The sequence below is a fragment of the Electrona antarctica genome (assembly GCF_951216825.1).
Source record: "Electrona antarctica genome assembly, chromosome: 4".
Lineage (NCBI taxonomy): Eukaryota > Metazoa > Chordata > Actinopteri > Myctophiformes > Myctophidae > Electrona > Electrona antarctica.
In genome coordinates this window covers 22,143,403-22,158,012 of record NC_136809.1, presented here as the reverse complement: position 1 = coordinate 22,158,012, position 14,610 = coordinate 22,143,403, and the positions used below count along the sequence as shown (strand labels likewise).

At 40.6% G+C, this 14,610-nt stretch overlaps 2 protein-coding genes across 2 annotated transcripts; both read right to left on the bottom strand.

The window, feature by feature from the left end:
* Positions 1–770: 770 nt before the first annotated feature.
* On the bottom strand, positions 771–4,148 carry psmb3 (proteasome 20S subunit beta 3). The gene is made up of 6 exons (XM_079498992.1): positions 3,977–4,148; positions 2,904–3,088; positions 2,692–2,799; positions 2,407–2,584; positions 1,000–1,094; positions 771–907 (listed from the first exon to the last, which is right to left on the bottom strand). The coding sequence occupies exons 1-6, from the start codon at positions 3,977–3,979 to the stop codon at positions 859–861; spliced, it is 618 nt and encodes a 205-aa protein (XP_079355118.1). The 5' UTR covers positions 3,980–4,148; the 3' UTR covers positions 771–858.
* Positions 4,149–5,096: 948 nt separating this feature from the next.
* On the bottom strand, positions 5,097–13,155 carry cwc25 (CWC25 spliceosome associated protein homolog). Its single transcript, XM_079498979.1, has 9 exons — positions 12,882–13,155; positions 11,507–11,679; positions 10,572–10,808; positions 9,965–10,034; positions 9,551–9,702; positions 6,980–7,052; positions 6,568–6,752; positions 5,727–5,900; positions 5,097–5,558 (listed from the first exon to the last, which is right to left on the bottom strand). Exons 1-9 carry the CDS (start codon positions 12,897–12,899, stop codon positions 5,444–5,446), a joined length of 1,197 nt encoding a protein of 398 aa, XP_079355105.1. The 5' UTR covers positions 12,900–13,155; the 3' UTR covers positions 5,097–5,443.
* Between the last annotated feature and the right edge of the window lie 1,455 nt (positions 13,156–14,610).

The window sequence follows — 14,610 nt, the reverse complement described above, 5'->3', positions numbered from 1 at the left end:
ATAATAAAAACAGTTGACATGGGTAAAGTATATACAGTTTGAGGGGTTACAGAATTTTGTAAACACCATGTCACATTGTCGTTATATACATGTTCTACAGGGTTATACCTGTATACCCTATGCTTTTTGGGACTTTTTTCTCAAGACTACAAAAAAAAAACTCGATTTATAAGATAAGATGTTTACATGAACAGTAGGTCTAGCGGTGTACTTGGTATGACTATAGTCTTTAGGGTGGTTGTTCCATTGGCTAGCCTTGTCGCAACGGTTCACAAATCTTGCTGTTTGCACTTTTGTTAAATACATAATCTGTTTGAAACGGGCAGTTGCCCAATTTCTGTCGTGTCATGGTTTTTAGATAAATGTCAAGCACCATGACAGTTATCAGGAAAGGGATATTGAATATTCTGCATGATTTTAGATTTAAATTGGCCAAGTGCACACTTAACATGGATAATGTGTATATAAGACCACTGCATGCTTCAGAATTGTAATAAAGCAGCATAACAGAATATAGGCTCACTCCAAGATGGTAAGTTAAGTAGAGTAAGTTGAGTGAAACGGTTTCTAACAGACATGATGTGCAGCTCATTCATAGACAAATGCCACTGCAAAACAGCAGTCATGAAACAAGGGAGCTCACAACTCACTTTTAAAATGATCCAACTTTATTCACAGCAGCAACAGAACTACTGTGAATAAAGTTGGAACATTTTAAAAATCAGTTGGAAGCCCAAAATTCTCTTTTCAGTAACAAGACACAAGCAGGGTAACTGTTTGACTGTAGTTATTTATTGAACAATTAACAAAACAAAATATGTGTATACAAAATGTGTATTTAGGGAATGAAGAGGGTCTTTAATCCATTCTGGCCTTGAGGGTACGTGTGGTAATCTTGTCTTTCTCACTGTCGGAGAAATCAAAGCAATCAAACATTACAAATGTATAGAGATGGCAAGGTTTATTTTCAAATGCATAGTGTTTAGTATAACTACTTACACCAAATGTACAACCACTCCCATTCCCGACACAGCATCCCTGTCTACTGCATTCAGCATTGCCTGGGAGATCGTCTCAAATAGGTCTTCCGGTTCCTGCGGGTGTTGGATACGAATAATCAGGCAGCCATCAAAAAAAACGCTTAACAGGCTTCATTGTAGAGATTTTGAACATGGGGACACCACTAGACAGCTTTACAGCTATGACTACTGGGGCCCCAGAACATGAGCCTCAGACAGGTTTAAATGCTCAACATCCATGGAATAGTCTTGAATAATCAATCACTGTAGCCAGTGTACTAGGATTAGATTTGCAGATAGTGTGCTCAGCTGATTTGTATTCATAATGTGTAGGGTGCATAGGGATGACAGAACAGAAAGTAAAGGTGAGTCACAGATCGGGTGGGCGATATCGTGATAAATATTATCGACTATATAATGTGTCGACAATATGCCTTTTCATAGATATCACGATATAGTGAATCACGATAATGTGAATCAGTCTATACTTCTGTAGAACGACCGTTTCTTTTGCCAAAAATAGTACTTTGGTTTAAATTGTCTGTTGCATTGTAGGTGGTTCGTATTGTTAAGTAACTTGAAAAAATATAAACGCATGAAGAAATCTTGTATATCGTGATACTGCTTGAAAAAAAGTGATATTCCATATCGCCCACCCCTAGTCACAGACATGGCACTACTATAAACTAAACAAAGATGGCAAATTTCAGGCCACTCTTGCAAGCTGAACCAATTAGTAACTAACTGCAATGTACCATTAAATTCATGGAATAGCTTATACAATTTCTTTTCACTTACAAATAAATGCTTTAACTTGAACTGGAGTTGTTTAAAGCCTGAGGCTCATGTACCATGACTACAGTTAGACCTGTTGCTGTGTCAAAGATCTCTAAAAATGTAGTAAAATGGTACACCGTGCATGTGGCCACAGATTCAATACAAGTTAAACTGTCCAGTGACCATTTGTTTATGGTTAAATTTGGATATAGGCAATGTGAAACAACCAGCAATTCCTCATATGTTGCCAAACATGAACAAGATTGATTTATATTCAGATCACAGCAAACATAACAATGTGCCCTCTATTATTTAGATGACAGAGCTTGAAGAAAGGAAAAGGATAAGCACTCAGTTGAGTAGTTCAACGTAATAATGTGACGTGTGCACGGTTTTGGTAGATACAGTCCATAGAAAATACCAGCACTCACGTTATATCCAATAGGATATGTTTATTTTTCAGTTTTCCCCCAGCAGCAAGCAACACACAGACGAGGAAGGCCTCCGGGCTGAAACGCCTGTGTATTGCTTGCTGCTGGGGGAAAAGAAGAATCCTATTGGATATAACGTGAGTGCTGGTATTCTTTTTTTATAGACAGGCAGAGCTTACCATGTCTGGTTCCCACAGCGATTCACACATGCCATACATCTGCTCGGAGCAAGTGCCGCTCACAACAAAGTCTTCCGTCACCATGGGACAGCCGATCAAATCCAGGGAGCAGATGAATGGTTCAAAGGTCTTGGGATCTAGTCCAGCAATCACAGGTTCGATATAGTATGGTCCAAACCTAACAAAGGGAAAAGAAATGAACCAGGTTGTTGTGTTTATTAGAAGGTCTGCTCAGTCAGGCAATGCAGATCTATGCAAGACCACAGTAAAGCTCTGTAAACTCACCTCTTTTCATATAACAGGTTAGACACCATGCTCATGAAGGTCTTGGGCTTGATTTGGCGACCCTCCTTCAGTTCATAGAGATTCAGTCTGAATTTAAGTCTCTGGGAACTAAACAAATCCAGTCGATTATCCCCAAAGTATGCATCTACTTGTTTTATTATTGTGTTATTGCAAAACGCTAGGCGGCTGGGCCCAGGCTTGGATATACTCACACTGTCTGCACGTCAGTGGCCAGTCCAGCCAGGCCGATGTACAGCCTGTCTCCCATGGGGAAGATCTTCTGGAAATCCGTTGTGACCATTTGAGCCTGAATGCCAAATCTACGATCCGATGCTACCGCCACACACTGCTTCCCTCGCATGGCCATGACGGCCCCACCATTATAGGACATGATCGACTGTGGGACAAGGGACATTGTTAAACATCTCATTAACAGACTATGACAAAACAAGGAATCAGAGGTAAAGGTGAGATATTATCCTCTGCAGTGGACAGAAAATACTTTAGTTTAATAGTAATAGTAATAGTAATAGTAATAATTGAACGTTTCCCCATGACAGCTAGTACTTAGTGTTCTTGAATCTTTTTTTTCCCTTTTTTTTTAAAGTGTTGAATAGCCCAAGCTGTATATTCCCACAGGAATCATCAAGTGTTCAATAACACAGGTCTCTCCAGCTCATTATAAAAGCAGAAAATACATTTCCAGGTAGGGATACCAGGAATGTTAAACAACATGTGCAGACAAAATTAAAATCCATACATTTTAAACTGATACTCCCTTCTGACTGGATGAACTGGTGACCCACGAAATTGTTTTTAGAATATAGATCAGTAACTTTTTAAATTACCATAAACCTTTGGGTTTAGTTGCTTGCTTGAGAATTAGCATGATTTAGCAAAAAAAAAGTCTGGCAGCAACTGTTTATTACTGATAGTATAAATACAAATTTACACGTGAAATGTCAAGTCAAGCTAATTAATACCGTTTGGACACAGCATCACATTTTCTCCTTGCGATTACTTTGCGATTACTGCGCACGGCTCCTTAAAAACGATTCCTCATCAACAATATGACAGATAAACAGGTACGTCTGGGTTCAATTAAATACCAGTGACTGACTGTAAATGAAGTGAAGTAAAGTATGATAATGCAGGGGTAAACGTTAGCTTAGCGAGCTAAGTTAGCTTAGCCGAACATTAGCAAACAGTATGTCCAAAAAGGTATTTGAAATTTGATTATCGCTAGAACAGTTTAAAACGAACTTATTCTGCACATTCTTCTTACCATTGTGAAGACGTCGAGGTATATACGCCCAATTAGGAAAACGTGTTTATTATTTGAATGCTATTATTATGAATGACTGCTAGTCCCACACACAGTGACTACACGATTTACCGAAACATCAGCCTAACTTCCGGTTGTTGTTCCTACAACGTCACTTACTGAACCATTATTGGCTGGATGAAACCTATGTCCATTGGTTGGTTGAAGCCTACCGATTTCATTTTTAACACGAGCGTGTTAAAAATGAAATCGGTAAATAATCTACCGAAAATAAATGATGATGATCTGTAGTAATCTCGTGTACTGCTGTCATGGATGCTTTAAATAAAACCAATGATGACATGTCATGGATGCTTTAAATAAAACCAATTTTGACAAGACCAGTCAACTAGTAGTAGCTTCCTTCCTATTTAATAAAGTAAATAAAACCAGTCTAATAATAGTAGCTTTCTATCTAATAAAATCAAATAAATTACAAGATCAGTAGCATCATATTCAATAACAGAGGCAGTTTTCACATCTGTATATGTAGATGCGTTTTTCACAAAACGGTGTAGTTTATTTTTTCCTCATCCACTTTGGCTCATTATTGTAGAAGGGCATGGGAGGGGTTGCCCAACTTCATCCACTCCCGAGCACCCGAGTGGGGGTGGTGAGTGATCGCAGTACAGTTGTCCATGTCCTAACTTTTATACCGTTGCTGTCAGGCAGAAATCTTGTATCTTCATATTCCAACTTTTTGTTTCTTTCCCCCTGAATTTGTCTTGTTACCCTTCATCATACAAGAGTGTCGCACAAAAGTAGTGAAAGTAGCCAATCTACAAGCTCACAATGCCAGGGGTTTTGGACATGAGGTTTCCATCAAAACAGCGACAATATTCAAGCTAAATCCTTATAATTATAAAGGTGCAAAATTAAGTTTCATTCCACTGTATAATATTGCAAATATTACATTTTCAAATGCAAGAGAATGCTGCTTCTGCGCCATCCTAGAAGGCAGACAGACACACAAAGAGTATAGGCTAGATCTCAGGCGATAAGAGTAAATGAGTGTTTGAACAGTAATACTATTAGCCTATATGTTGCCAACAAAATATATTCAAAACCGAAAATCAGTGAGTTAAGAGATTGTGATGATGTCGTCTCATCTTTTATTACATTTCAGATCAAAACAGTACAGTACACATTAGCATACTCTTACAAAAGAAAACATCTGAAATAAAAGAAGAAAACATCTGAAAATTTAGAAAATAATTCTGAACAAGGAAGCTGTGACCAGAGAGATATGTTAAGATCTCTGTCTCTAGAATGAAAAGTATCCCTGCTTAAATAAAAAATGATCCCTGCCAAGTCTTCGTTCCTAATTCCTAAACAAAAAAGTTAAAATGCAAAGAAGAGTGGATTGTGTCATCTCACTCCACCTTTATTTTCAGTTCATACACTACAATATACAACTCTTTTTTGCCTTCATCTCCTCATGAAGTTCTTCTCCAGAGAAGCTGGGGTCCTCTGTATGGAGTGAATATTCCTCCTCACCCTGTCCTCCAAGGAAGAGCTGGAAGCACTCTCCAACTTCATATTGCTGCAAGAACGAAAGATCAAACAGTGAAAATAAGCACACATCAGGGAAGTGATCAAGACCAAGGCAGGTAAGTCGACCTTATACAAGATATGAAGTTGTGTCTAAAAAATTGATATTCTAAACGGAATGCAATAAAAAAATAAAAGGTCATTGTAATTGAAAACTTACTGGATGAAGCCACTACCAGCATGACGATCATGTTTGGTATCTCGTTCTCGCTCCTTCTCCTGTTCATCTTGTCTCTTGTATCTTCTTACATTATTTTCCCTCTCCTCATCTCTATCCTTGGCAAAGCCGATCATCTCCTGCCTCTTGCGGTCCTGTTCCTCAGCAGATAGTTGTCTACAATAGACAGAAGGTAACATTAAAAATGATGCTATAGACTCTGTGTGGTTGCAATTTGCCACAAATAATCCTTAAGTGCAGCAGGTTAAACAAATGTCACTTGTGTCCACAGCAACTAGAAGTCCAAAATGAATTAGTGACTTATGTTCCCAATATGTTAACAACCTTAGATTTTCTAGTTTTGCTGGTTTTGAGTACTCATAGATTAAATACATTCATTTTTGATGATACCGTTTGTTTTTTATATAATCATTATACCACACCACAGTTATGAAGTCTAAGCCCTAACCACACCAAAGGGTCACCATGCAACTCCTTGGGTCCAAACGGTTGCAAGGAGTTAAAAACCATCTTGACCCTTTGCTTTGGTGTGGTTTGGGCCATTGAATTCCATGTGTTGAATCACTAGGGTCAACGTGGGTCAACGTGCAACAAGACATATCACACTGCAGGGACAACGCTAAAACCGTCTTCTGATATCACTCTGCTGCCAATAAAGAAGTGCATTTTTCCAGGACAAGATCCATCTAAAAAAGGACAACGTGGTGACTGAAAAATCTCTGCTTTGCATCAGGCCAAACAAAGCTGTGATACACAGCTAAGGGCAAGCTGTATGCGAGTCACATTGCTTAATTTTATTTATTGGAGAATTGTGTTCTCTTACTTGGATCTATGGTTGTTCTGTCTGTGGTAACGCTCCTTCTGTGGACTTGGTGCTCTTTTTTGGACCTTCTGCAAGGAGTGGTTTTCTCTGTCATTCCTCTGTGGTGAGCGAGAACGTCTCCGCTCCTCCTGACGCCCTGAGTGACTGGAAGTAGCTGAGGATTGATGAGGTCGTCCAGAATGGACCTGAAGAGAGAAGAAACAGAAACTTAAAAACTGCTTCTCTGGACAATATTTGCATCACCATGACGAAGTCATGAACATTTGCCCCATATGGCTTTGGGGGGGGGGGGGGGGGGGGGGGTCTCCCAGACAACCAAATATGATTATTGTTTGGGGTCACAGCCTGAAAAGGTTGAGAACCACTGCTTTAAGACATCAGTACTCTTATCAAAGATGTGCTGCGTACTGACCAGTAGCCCATAACCAGGATGGTGACGTGAATGAGATTTTGTATCTGCTGAAGAATCCTCATTTGAATTTGCCCTGAAAGTAAATAGTAAATCAAAATTATAGATAATTCAGCTTCCACATGAAGTAAACACAAGCGTGTGTCATTTCTGTAGAAAAAAACAAATTTAATCCATCATTCAATTAAATAGAATGAAATATAATATAAATTAAATATAATAAAATCATCCATCCCAATCATGTTTGTTAAGGTGAATTGGAAAGTTATTAGACCGTGTCCACTGATATGTTTATATAATCACACCCGTGTGAACTGAGTGACGTCACACACTAACCATAGCAACCATGCTCGGTACACACATACACAGATACATACAGACAAAGCTGGTCGTTGGAGTGGTTTGCACCACTCAATAATACACTGTAAGCATGTCTTAAATTCTTACATTTGATAGTTACAAATAATATTTGGACAATTGGGGTGCCTGGTGGCTCAGCCACTCTACTAGTTAAAACACTATGCTAAACACAACACCAGGCACCTTATAGCCCTTGCTGTGGCACTTATGTTACATGAAAGATTGCTAAAATAGCAAATGTGTACAAACACACCGTATCGTGAGCTTGTATATCTGTTATTTTTGCCTGTTGACTTTTTAAAACAAAATATTTGCATAGAATGACAATGAAAATAAGGGTGCCAGGCTGAAAGCGTGAAACTGAGCATCCTATATTACAATTGAAAACATGTCCCCAAAAGCACGCACAGGAACAAAAGGCACCAGCTACTACGTCACTGACACGCTGCAACACGCTGCAACACACACTGCAACAACACACTAACACGACACAGCCTTACCCTCCGCGTCGATCCACGGCTATCTCCTCATGTCGCGCCGCACGCCCACAATCAACAACACCCGCGTAAAAACTGTCATTGCACTGCCACTACAGCCGCCTCCCGTCCACACTCACAAACAACATCAATATCAATAACAAACACAAACACGCCACAAGCACCGACACCCCCGCCTAATTTGTTGCCAGGTCTATGAAAACTAGCCCAGAAAAAATGCCATTCAACACGCTACTTACAACTCGCTTACAATTCGCGGACCTGGCAACACTGCATCCTGTTTTCCCATTGGCTACGGTTGCTACAACACGCATTTGCACTGCATCTTGGGAGCAACACAGCTTAATGTAGGGGTCACCGATTGCTGTGCTACATCCCCCTCATGTCCTCACCACCCCGTTCGGCTACACCACACACACTAACCTACACCATTCTCCACATGCAACACAGGGCCCTTATTGGCTAGCCCCCTCACATGGCGATCCCCACGCAACAAAACACAGCCAGCCACACACACACACACCCACCCACACACACACACAACGCCCACGTTCGGAAATATCGCACTGAGCGCACTGTGCAAACCTGCCGTGGTACAACAACAACAACAACACTACACGCACACGCGCGCGCTGCAACAACACACAGCTACGTACAGTGTGTGTGTGTGTGTCTGTGTGTGTGCGTGCGTGCGTGCGCGGGGGGGAATTTGGCTCGCCTCGCGATGCAGCGCAAATGCCACTACACTACACAGGGCTCGACAGTGCGACTAGGTACTCGCATTTGCGCCTTACAACATCACCGTGCGAGTTGTAACATTCACTTTGTACCACCGGTGCGACTACACAATCCGAACTTTCAAGCTACAACTTGCGCAGTTTACATCCACACGAATGTGTCACTCTCTCGGTTCTGCACCGCTGCTGGAGAAGTATAGCACTGTCGCAGGCAGCGCAACTAATCCCCCCCCCCCCCCCCCACACACCACCGAGACGGAGGAGAGAGAAGAGAGCGAGAGAGACAGAGAGCACACACGTGAGTCCTGCACATTATATTGACCCTATATTAATTTGTACAACCTAGCAAAGCATAAGATATGATGGTTTGGAGAATAGGCTGCTCTCTCTTTTTACAAGACATAAGCCATTGCATACAGGTTCTCAACCTTTTTAATTTCAAGGACCCCCATAACTCTGAGAGTAAAACCAAATGGACCCATAAGAGTCCCATTTGATTCCATTTGTACAGTATCACAGTTAAACGTTATAAAACAGTCCATTTGGTTCCATTTGTACACTCTCAGAGTTACAGACCTGTAGGGTCCACTTGGTTCCATTTGTACACTCTCAGAGTTACACACCTATAATGGGTCCATTTGGAACCCCCTCAAGGAACCATGAGGGTCCCTGGAACACACCTTTGACAGCCACTGCTTTAAATCTATACATAACTAATATAGAGCATATTTGATCCATTTATTGTTATGGATAAGAACAACAACACTACACGCGCGCGCGTGCACGCGCTGCAACACAAAACAGCTGCATAAAACGCGTGTCACTGTGGACTTCTGTATCTGTGGACTTCTGTATCGCAACGCGGGGCAACGCAACTCTGGGATGAGCGGGCCGAAGGCCCGCGAAATTCTAGTGTAATACATGTATAAAATATTGTTTCACTAAATGGTAATAATCTGGTGTCATGCTGCACAGTACACCTGTGTTTAGTGTCCTCCTCTGCCTCCGAGCTTGAACTGGTGCTCCTCCTCTTATGCTTCTTCTCCTTTCTCCTTTCCTTTTCCGCTCTCTTCTCCTTCTTCTCCTTCTTTCGCTTCTTTTTCTTATCTTTCTTTTCAAGGTTGTGGCGTAGCTGACAAAATAGCACATGGAAAGTATTATTGGGGCATTAAATGCACAGACAAATTATAAAGAGATAAAGCTTAGTTGTACTTGGTTAGGGCTTCAAGCTCACTTGTCAGTTGTCGCACTGCTACACATTGACTTATGGCTACTGAACGCTTCAACATGCCTTCTGCAAACTACAGTACTACAATTTGAAATGGATATGACCTCTACAATGTAACTGTAGTGTAACATAAGAAAACAAACTTTGCCCCTTCACATTATCTCACCATTTCTTTGATCTTCTTCATCTTCACTGGGTTGGTGAGGACCTCTCTCTTTTTTTCTTCCTCTCGTTTCCTTTAATCAATGTTACAGCCAGGTAAATGCAAGACCATTTCAATCACTTAGGTACAGACAAAAGATAAGAATGTAAAAAAGGTTTAGCAATGCTTAGCTCTGGTCCATAGCTCTAATGCTGTCGCATTTAGAGCTATGTTACTGTCAACTTCTGGGGCTCTCATAAATGCAGACCAGCCTCTCCTCTGTAGCGAAAATAAAAATAATGTTGTACCTACTCACCAATACAAAGACAGGTTGCGTATAAATGCACTTTTTGGAGAGAAAGAGATTTTTTTTCACCCGAAGGAAAAATCTGTGGTGGGGGGCCCAAAGTGCGTCCACTAAGGAAAGTAGGCTTTCTAATTACACAACCCGTCTTTGTATTGGTGAGTAGGTAAAACATTATTTTTATTTCCGCTACAGAGGAGAGGCTGGTCTGCATTTCATGTGAGGCAGGAAGCCAATCAGTTCCATAGCCTTAACGGCAGCAAGAGCAGTAAGGCTATGGACCAGAGCTAAGCAATGCTAATGATTAATACCGAAGAGGGTGCTAACCTGATTTCAAACAGAGGGTCTTCCCTAATCTTAGCAGCCAGGTCAAGGTTAGAGGCAGGAGTAGTGGGGTTGAAGATGGATCCAGGCAGGAGACCCGTTTGGGAAGAAGGACCACTCTCAGCTTCCTCATATTGGTCAGTGATTTGCTTGTCAATGGGACGCCCCAGCAGATATTCATCCCGGGACACTTGACCACCTGGGCCCTGGTACATCCAGTCCAAGCGGTCATCTTTCTTCCTATACCACCCAATAAAAGTCACATATTAGAACCTAACCATCGCACTACTGAAATAAACTTGCCTTAACGGTTTGCAAGCAACAAAAGAAAAAAAGTCAAATATCACACTGTGAGAAATAGGGTGGGGATCCTTTAGGATTTGAACGATTCTCATTCTTTAGCAATTCCCTGTAATAAACAGTGTTTCCCAAACACTGAGTCGGGAAGTGGGTTGCGGACATATTTTTAACAACAAGTAAATAACAAGTAAATAAATATCCCTTTATTTTGTTTTTAATTATTATTTCAAAACATTTCCAAAAAATATTTTTTTCTTCATGAATTAGAGACAAATTCAATGTTTTTCTAAATAATTAGTGAAAGCCCATCTACAAGCTCCTCGACGTGTTAGGAGCTTGTATATCTGCTATTTTCACTAGTTTGGGTCCCGGGGAGACATCACATTTCTCTTTTGGGTCACAAACTAAAAAGTTTGTGAACCACAGCTCTAAACGGTCTGGGGACCGATTCCTTAGCAGTTCCCTCTCTCTATCAATTCCTATAGGGGGTTCCAAATTATAATGGAACCAAATGTACCCGTGAGGGTACATTTGAGAACCACCGGTATTGTAACTGTATATCAGAAGTGCAGTCTACAATACATAACCAACTCTGACAGTGTGATAAGACCCGGTTTTGGAAACGTTTCAAAACTTACTTGAGAGCACCAGATTCCTGTGCAAATTTGGTTATTTCTTCTCGCGCTCGTTCTTCTTTGAGCTCCTTCTGCAGCTCCTCGATCTTCTTGCATTCTGCCTCATGTTTCTGTTCAGCCTTCCACACCCGCTCTATGTTTTTCATAGTCTGGGGGTGCCAGCTCTTCTTCAAGTTCTAGTGGACAAGAAAATGATAATAATTCAATGTTTTTCATAGTCTGGGGGTGCCAGCTCTTCTTCAAGTTCAAGTTCTCACCACACAACTATTCCACAATCTCTGAATGCTATATTGAAATCAGAGTAAGGAAGCTGCCATTTCCGTTCATGAAAATATATTTAAAAATATCTTTAGAGCTTATTTTATTATTTTTGCTAAGCAGCAAGCTATATATGCGTAGATGATTTAGATTTATGCCTGTAAAGACGAAACGGAAGTGGGGAGGAGGCTCCACTTCCACTTTATATTTTACTCATGATAGAGCTTCCGTTGCTCCAGACTGTATAACGAAAGCATTTGGAAATTGTGAGAGGAAACAGTCTGGCAACGTGAGACTAAGTTCAAGTAGACAACATAATACTAGAAAGGCTCAATTCTGGGAAATTGCAATTGTGGTTGCACCGACAATTTCAAGCTTTGAGTCTTTCATAATTTACAGTATGATGATGATGTTACTGTATTGACCCACATGACATCACAGGGACCCTAAAAAGTTTAAACAGAAATGCACTGTCGAGCTGCCAACTTGCGCTTTGCACACAAACGGTGCGTGAGCAGAGCGCACAACCTACTGCTGACTTGTGTCAACTAAACTGACCGATTTTCTTAAAGTTCTAGTAGACAATAACATAATTGTCATAATAAATGTTATTCATAGTCTGGGCGGTCTGGGTGCCAGGATCCCCAGGAGGAAGTCACTAATGTTGCCCTGGAGAGGGAAGTCTGGAGATCTCTGATGGAGCTGTTGCCCCCGCGTCCCAACTACGGATAAGCGGTTTAAGTTCTAGTAAGTAGTAAGTACTAGACAATATAATAATAATTCACTTACTGTGTGGTGTGATTATTTTTAGAATACACTTACCACATAACTGTAGTGTGTGTGTGTGTGTGTGTGTGTGTATACATACATACACACACACACACACACACACACACACACACACACACACACACACACACACACAGAGTATATCATTTTATATTCATAATGGGTCGTTTTTTCATCAAATTTGAATTCCTCTAATGGGTGTATTCACACGTGGAAGTAATTTCGCGACTATGACTAGATAGAATGGAATAAAAACAAAGAATTAGTGATTGCAACATTAAGCTAATCACACAGTTAGCTTTTGTTGCTATGGTAGGTAGCTCATACTTACGAGGTCACCGCCTCCCATCTTGGCAAGATCGTCGATCCGTCCAAGAGAAAATAGATATACCGGTAGACAAAACTGCTCTTCTACACGTTCGTCGTTAAAACCTGTAACAATGTCACCGTCACGGAAATAGTGTAAATGTAGTTAGAATAGAAAAAAATCAAAACTAACAGCGACGACCGTCCGGCGTCCGTGTTGTTTTGTTTACTTCCTGTAGACTAGATTCACTTCCCGGATGGGGAGGGTCTTGTTGCTAGGGGACGTGTAGTCTCGCGTTACCAGACTGTCGCCTCCGCGATTTCCAAACGCTTCATCATTTTATACATTCGGAGATTGTGGAATAGTTGTCTGGCTATACTATGGGCTATACGCGAGACTAGGGGACATACCAACTTCCAAGGTTCTGAAAATCAGACGCGTAAGTTTGTAGATCGGCTCTTTCTTTCTTTCTTTCTTTCTTTCTTTCTTTCTTTCTTTCTCTGTGTTTTTTTCTTCTTTGTGTTTTAAAAAAAAATATTATAGCCTATGATAGGCTACATACCAAATGTCACAATTTATGAAATAGTTTAAATAGTTATGAAGTAGTTTTTCCGGTAAAGTTTGGGAACCATGCAGCAGTATTTCGCTCCTATGCCACTAAAATGTGGTACGCCCTACCACCAGCCATAAAGAAATATGAATCCCTAGACTTCTTCAAAACCGCTCTGAAAGAGCACTTACAGGTGGCTGCAATTCAAAACTGGCCCCTGTAAAAAGTCAAAGTCCCCCCACCCCTTTCTTTCCACACTGTAGGCCTACACATTTCAATATGATTTCCCCTTTTGTTCTCATATAGGCCTACTTTAAATGTTCTCATGAATTGAAAATGCAGGACCCTGACTGATGTAAGTCTTAGTGCTTTTTCTGGTTTATAATCCTTGTAGCAGATTTTGTATTGACCTGTACTGTCTCGTTTGAACTGTACCCATTCTACAAACTGAATACATTTTTCAATCAATCAATCAAGTTGATTGATTGATTGAAAAATGTATTGATTGAATCAACCATGCAGTTACTATGTAGGCTAATCTTATTACAATAGCAATTTGGCACCATTGGTTTCAAATTGGTGCATAAATTCAAAGTTGTAACAATGTTGAATGTGATTCATTCATGTAGTCTGTTGATGATGATGATGATGATGATGATGATCATGGGATAATAATAGTTTATGTGAGTATGCCTATACCTAGATTCTTTCTATTTTAATAGGTAGGCTATATGTGAATATGTCAACATATACTAAGTAAAATTGTTGAATTTGCAGTGAGATGTAGTCACTGACATAGCAGCATCCTTCAGAAATGTTCGTAGGCTACTCAGGCGTCAAACCTGCAGAAGCCCTGTAGATGGTGGCATAGTCATCCTGGAAGATATCACTCCCAGTAATATAAGACAGAAATGTTCACCTTTCAATTACAGGGATCTCAGAATGTATTTTATAGGTCTTCCAAGAGCACAGGAATTACATTAAATTGGTATAAATTAATTTTGCTCCTATGCCACTAAAATGTGGAGAACGCCCTACCAGCAGCCATTAAGAGGACATGATGTGAATCCCTTGACTCCTTCAAAATCGCTCTCAATATACGGACAGCCGCATTTCGAAATTGGCCCCCGTAAATAAAGTCTGAGTTCCCCCCACCTCTTTTCCCCCATACTGTAGGCCCTATATGTTTTTTCCCCTTTTTTA

Bases quoted from the DNA above. Each gene is read 5' to 3' on its own strand.
- psmb3 (XM_079498992.1), bottom strand. The intron at 2,800-2,903 runs GTGAGTATATCC...GGATTTGTTTAG, and splicing joins GCCACTGACGTGCAGACAGT to TTCCCAGAGACTTAAATTCA. The intron at 2,585-2,691 runs GTGAGTTTACAG...TCCCTTTGTTAG, and splicing joins AACCTGTTATATGAAAAGAG to GTTTGGACCATACTATATCG.
- cwc25 (XM_079498979.1), bottom strand. The intron at 10,035-10,571 runs GTTAGCACCCTC...CATTGATTAAAG, and splicing joins GACCCTCTGTTTGAAATCAG to GAAACGAGAGGAAGAAAAAA. The intron at 5,559-5,726 runs GTAAGTTTTCAA...TCGTTCTTGCAG, and splicing joins GCTGGTAGTGGCTTCATCCA to CAATATGAAGTTGGAGAGTG.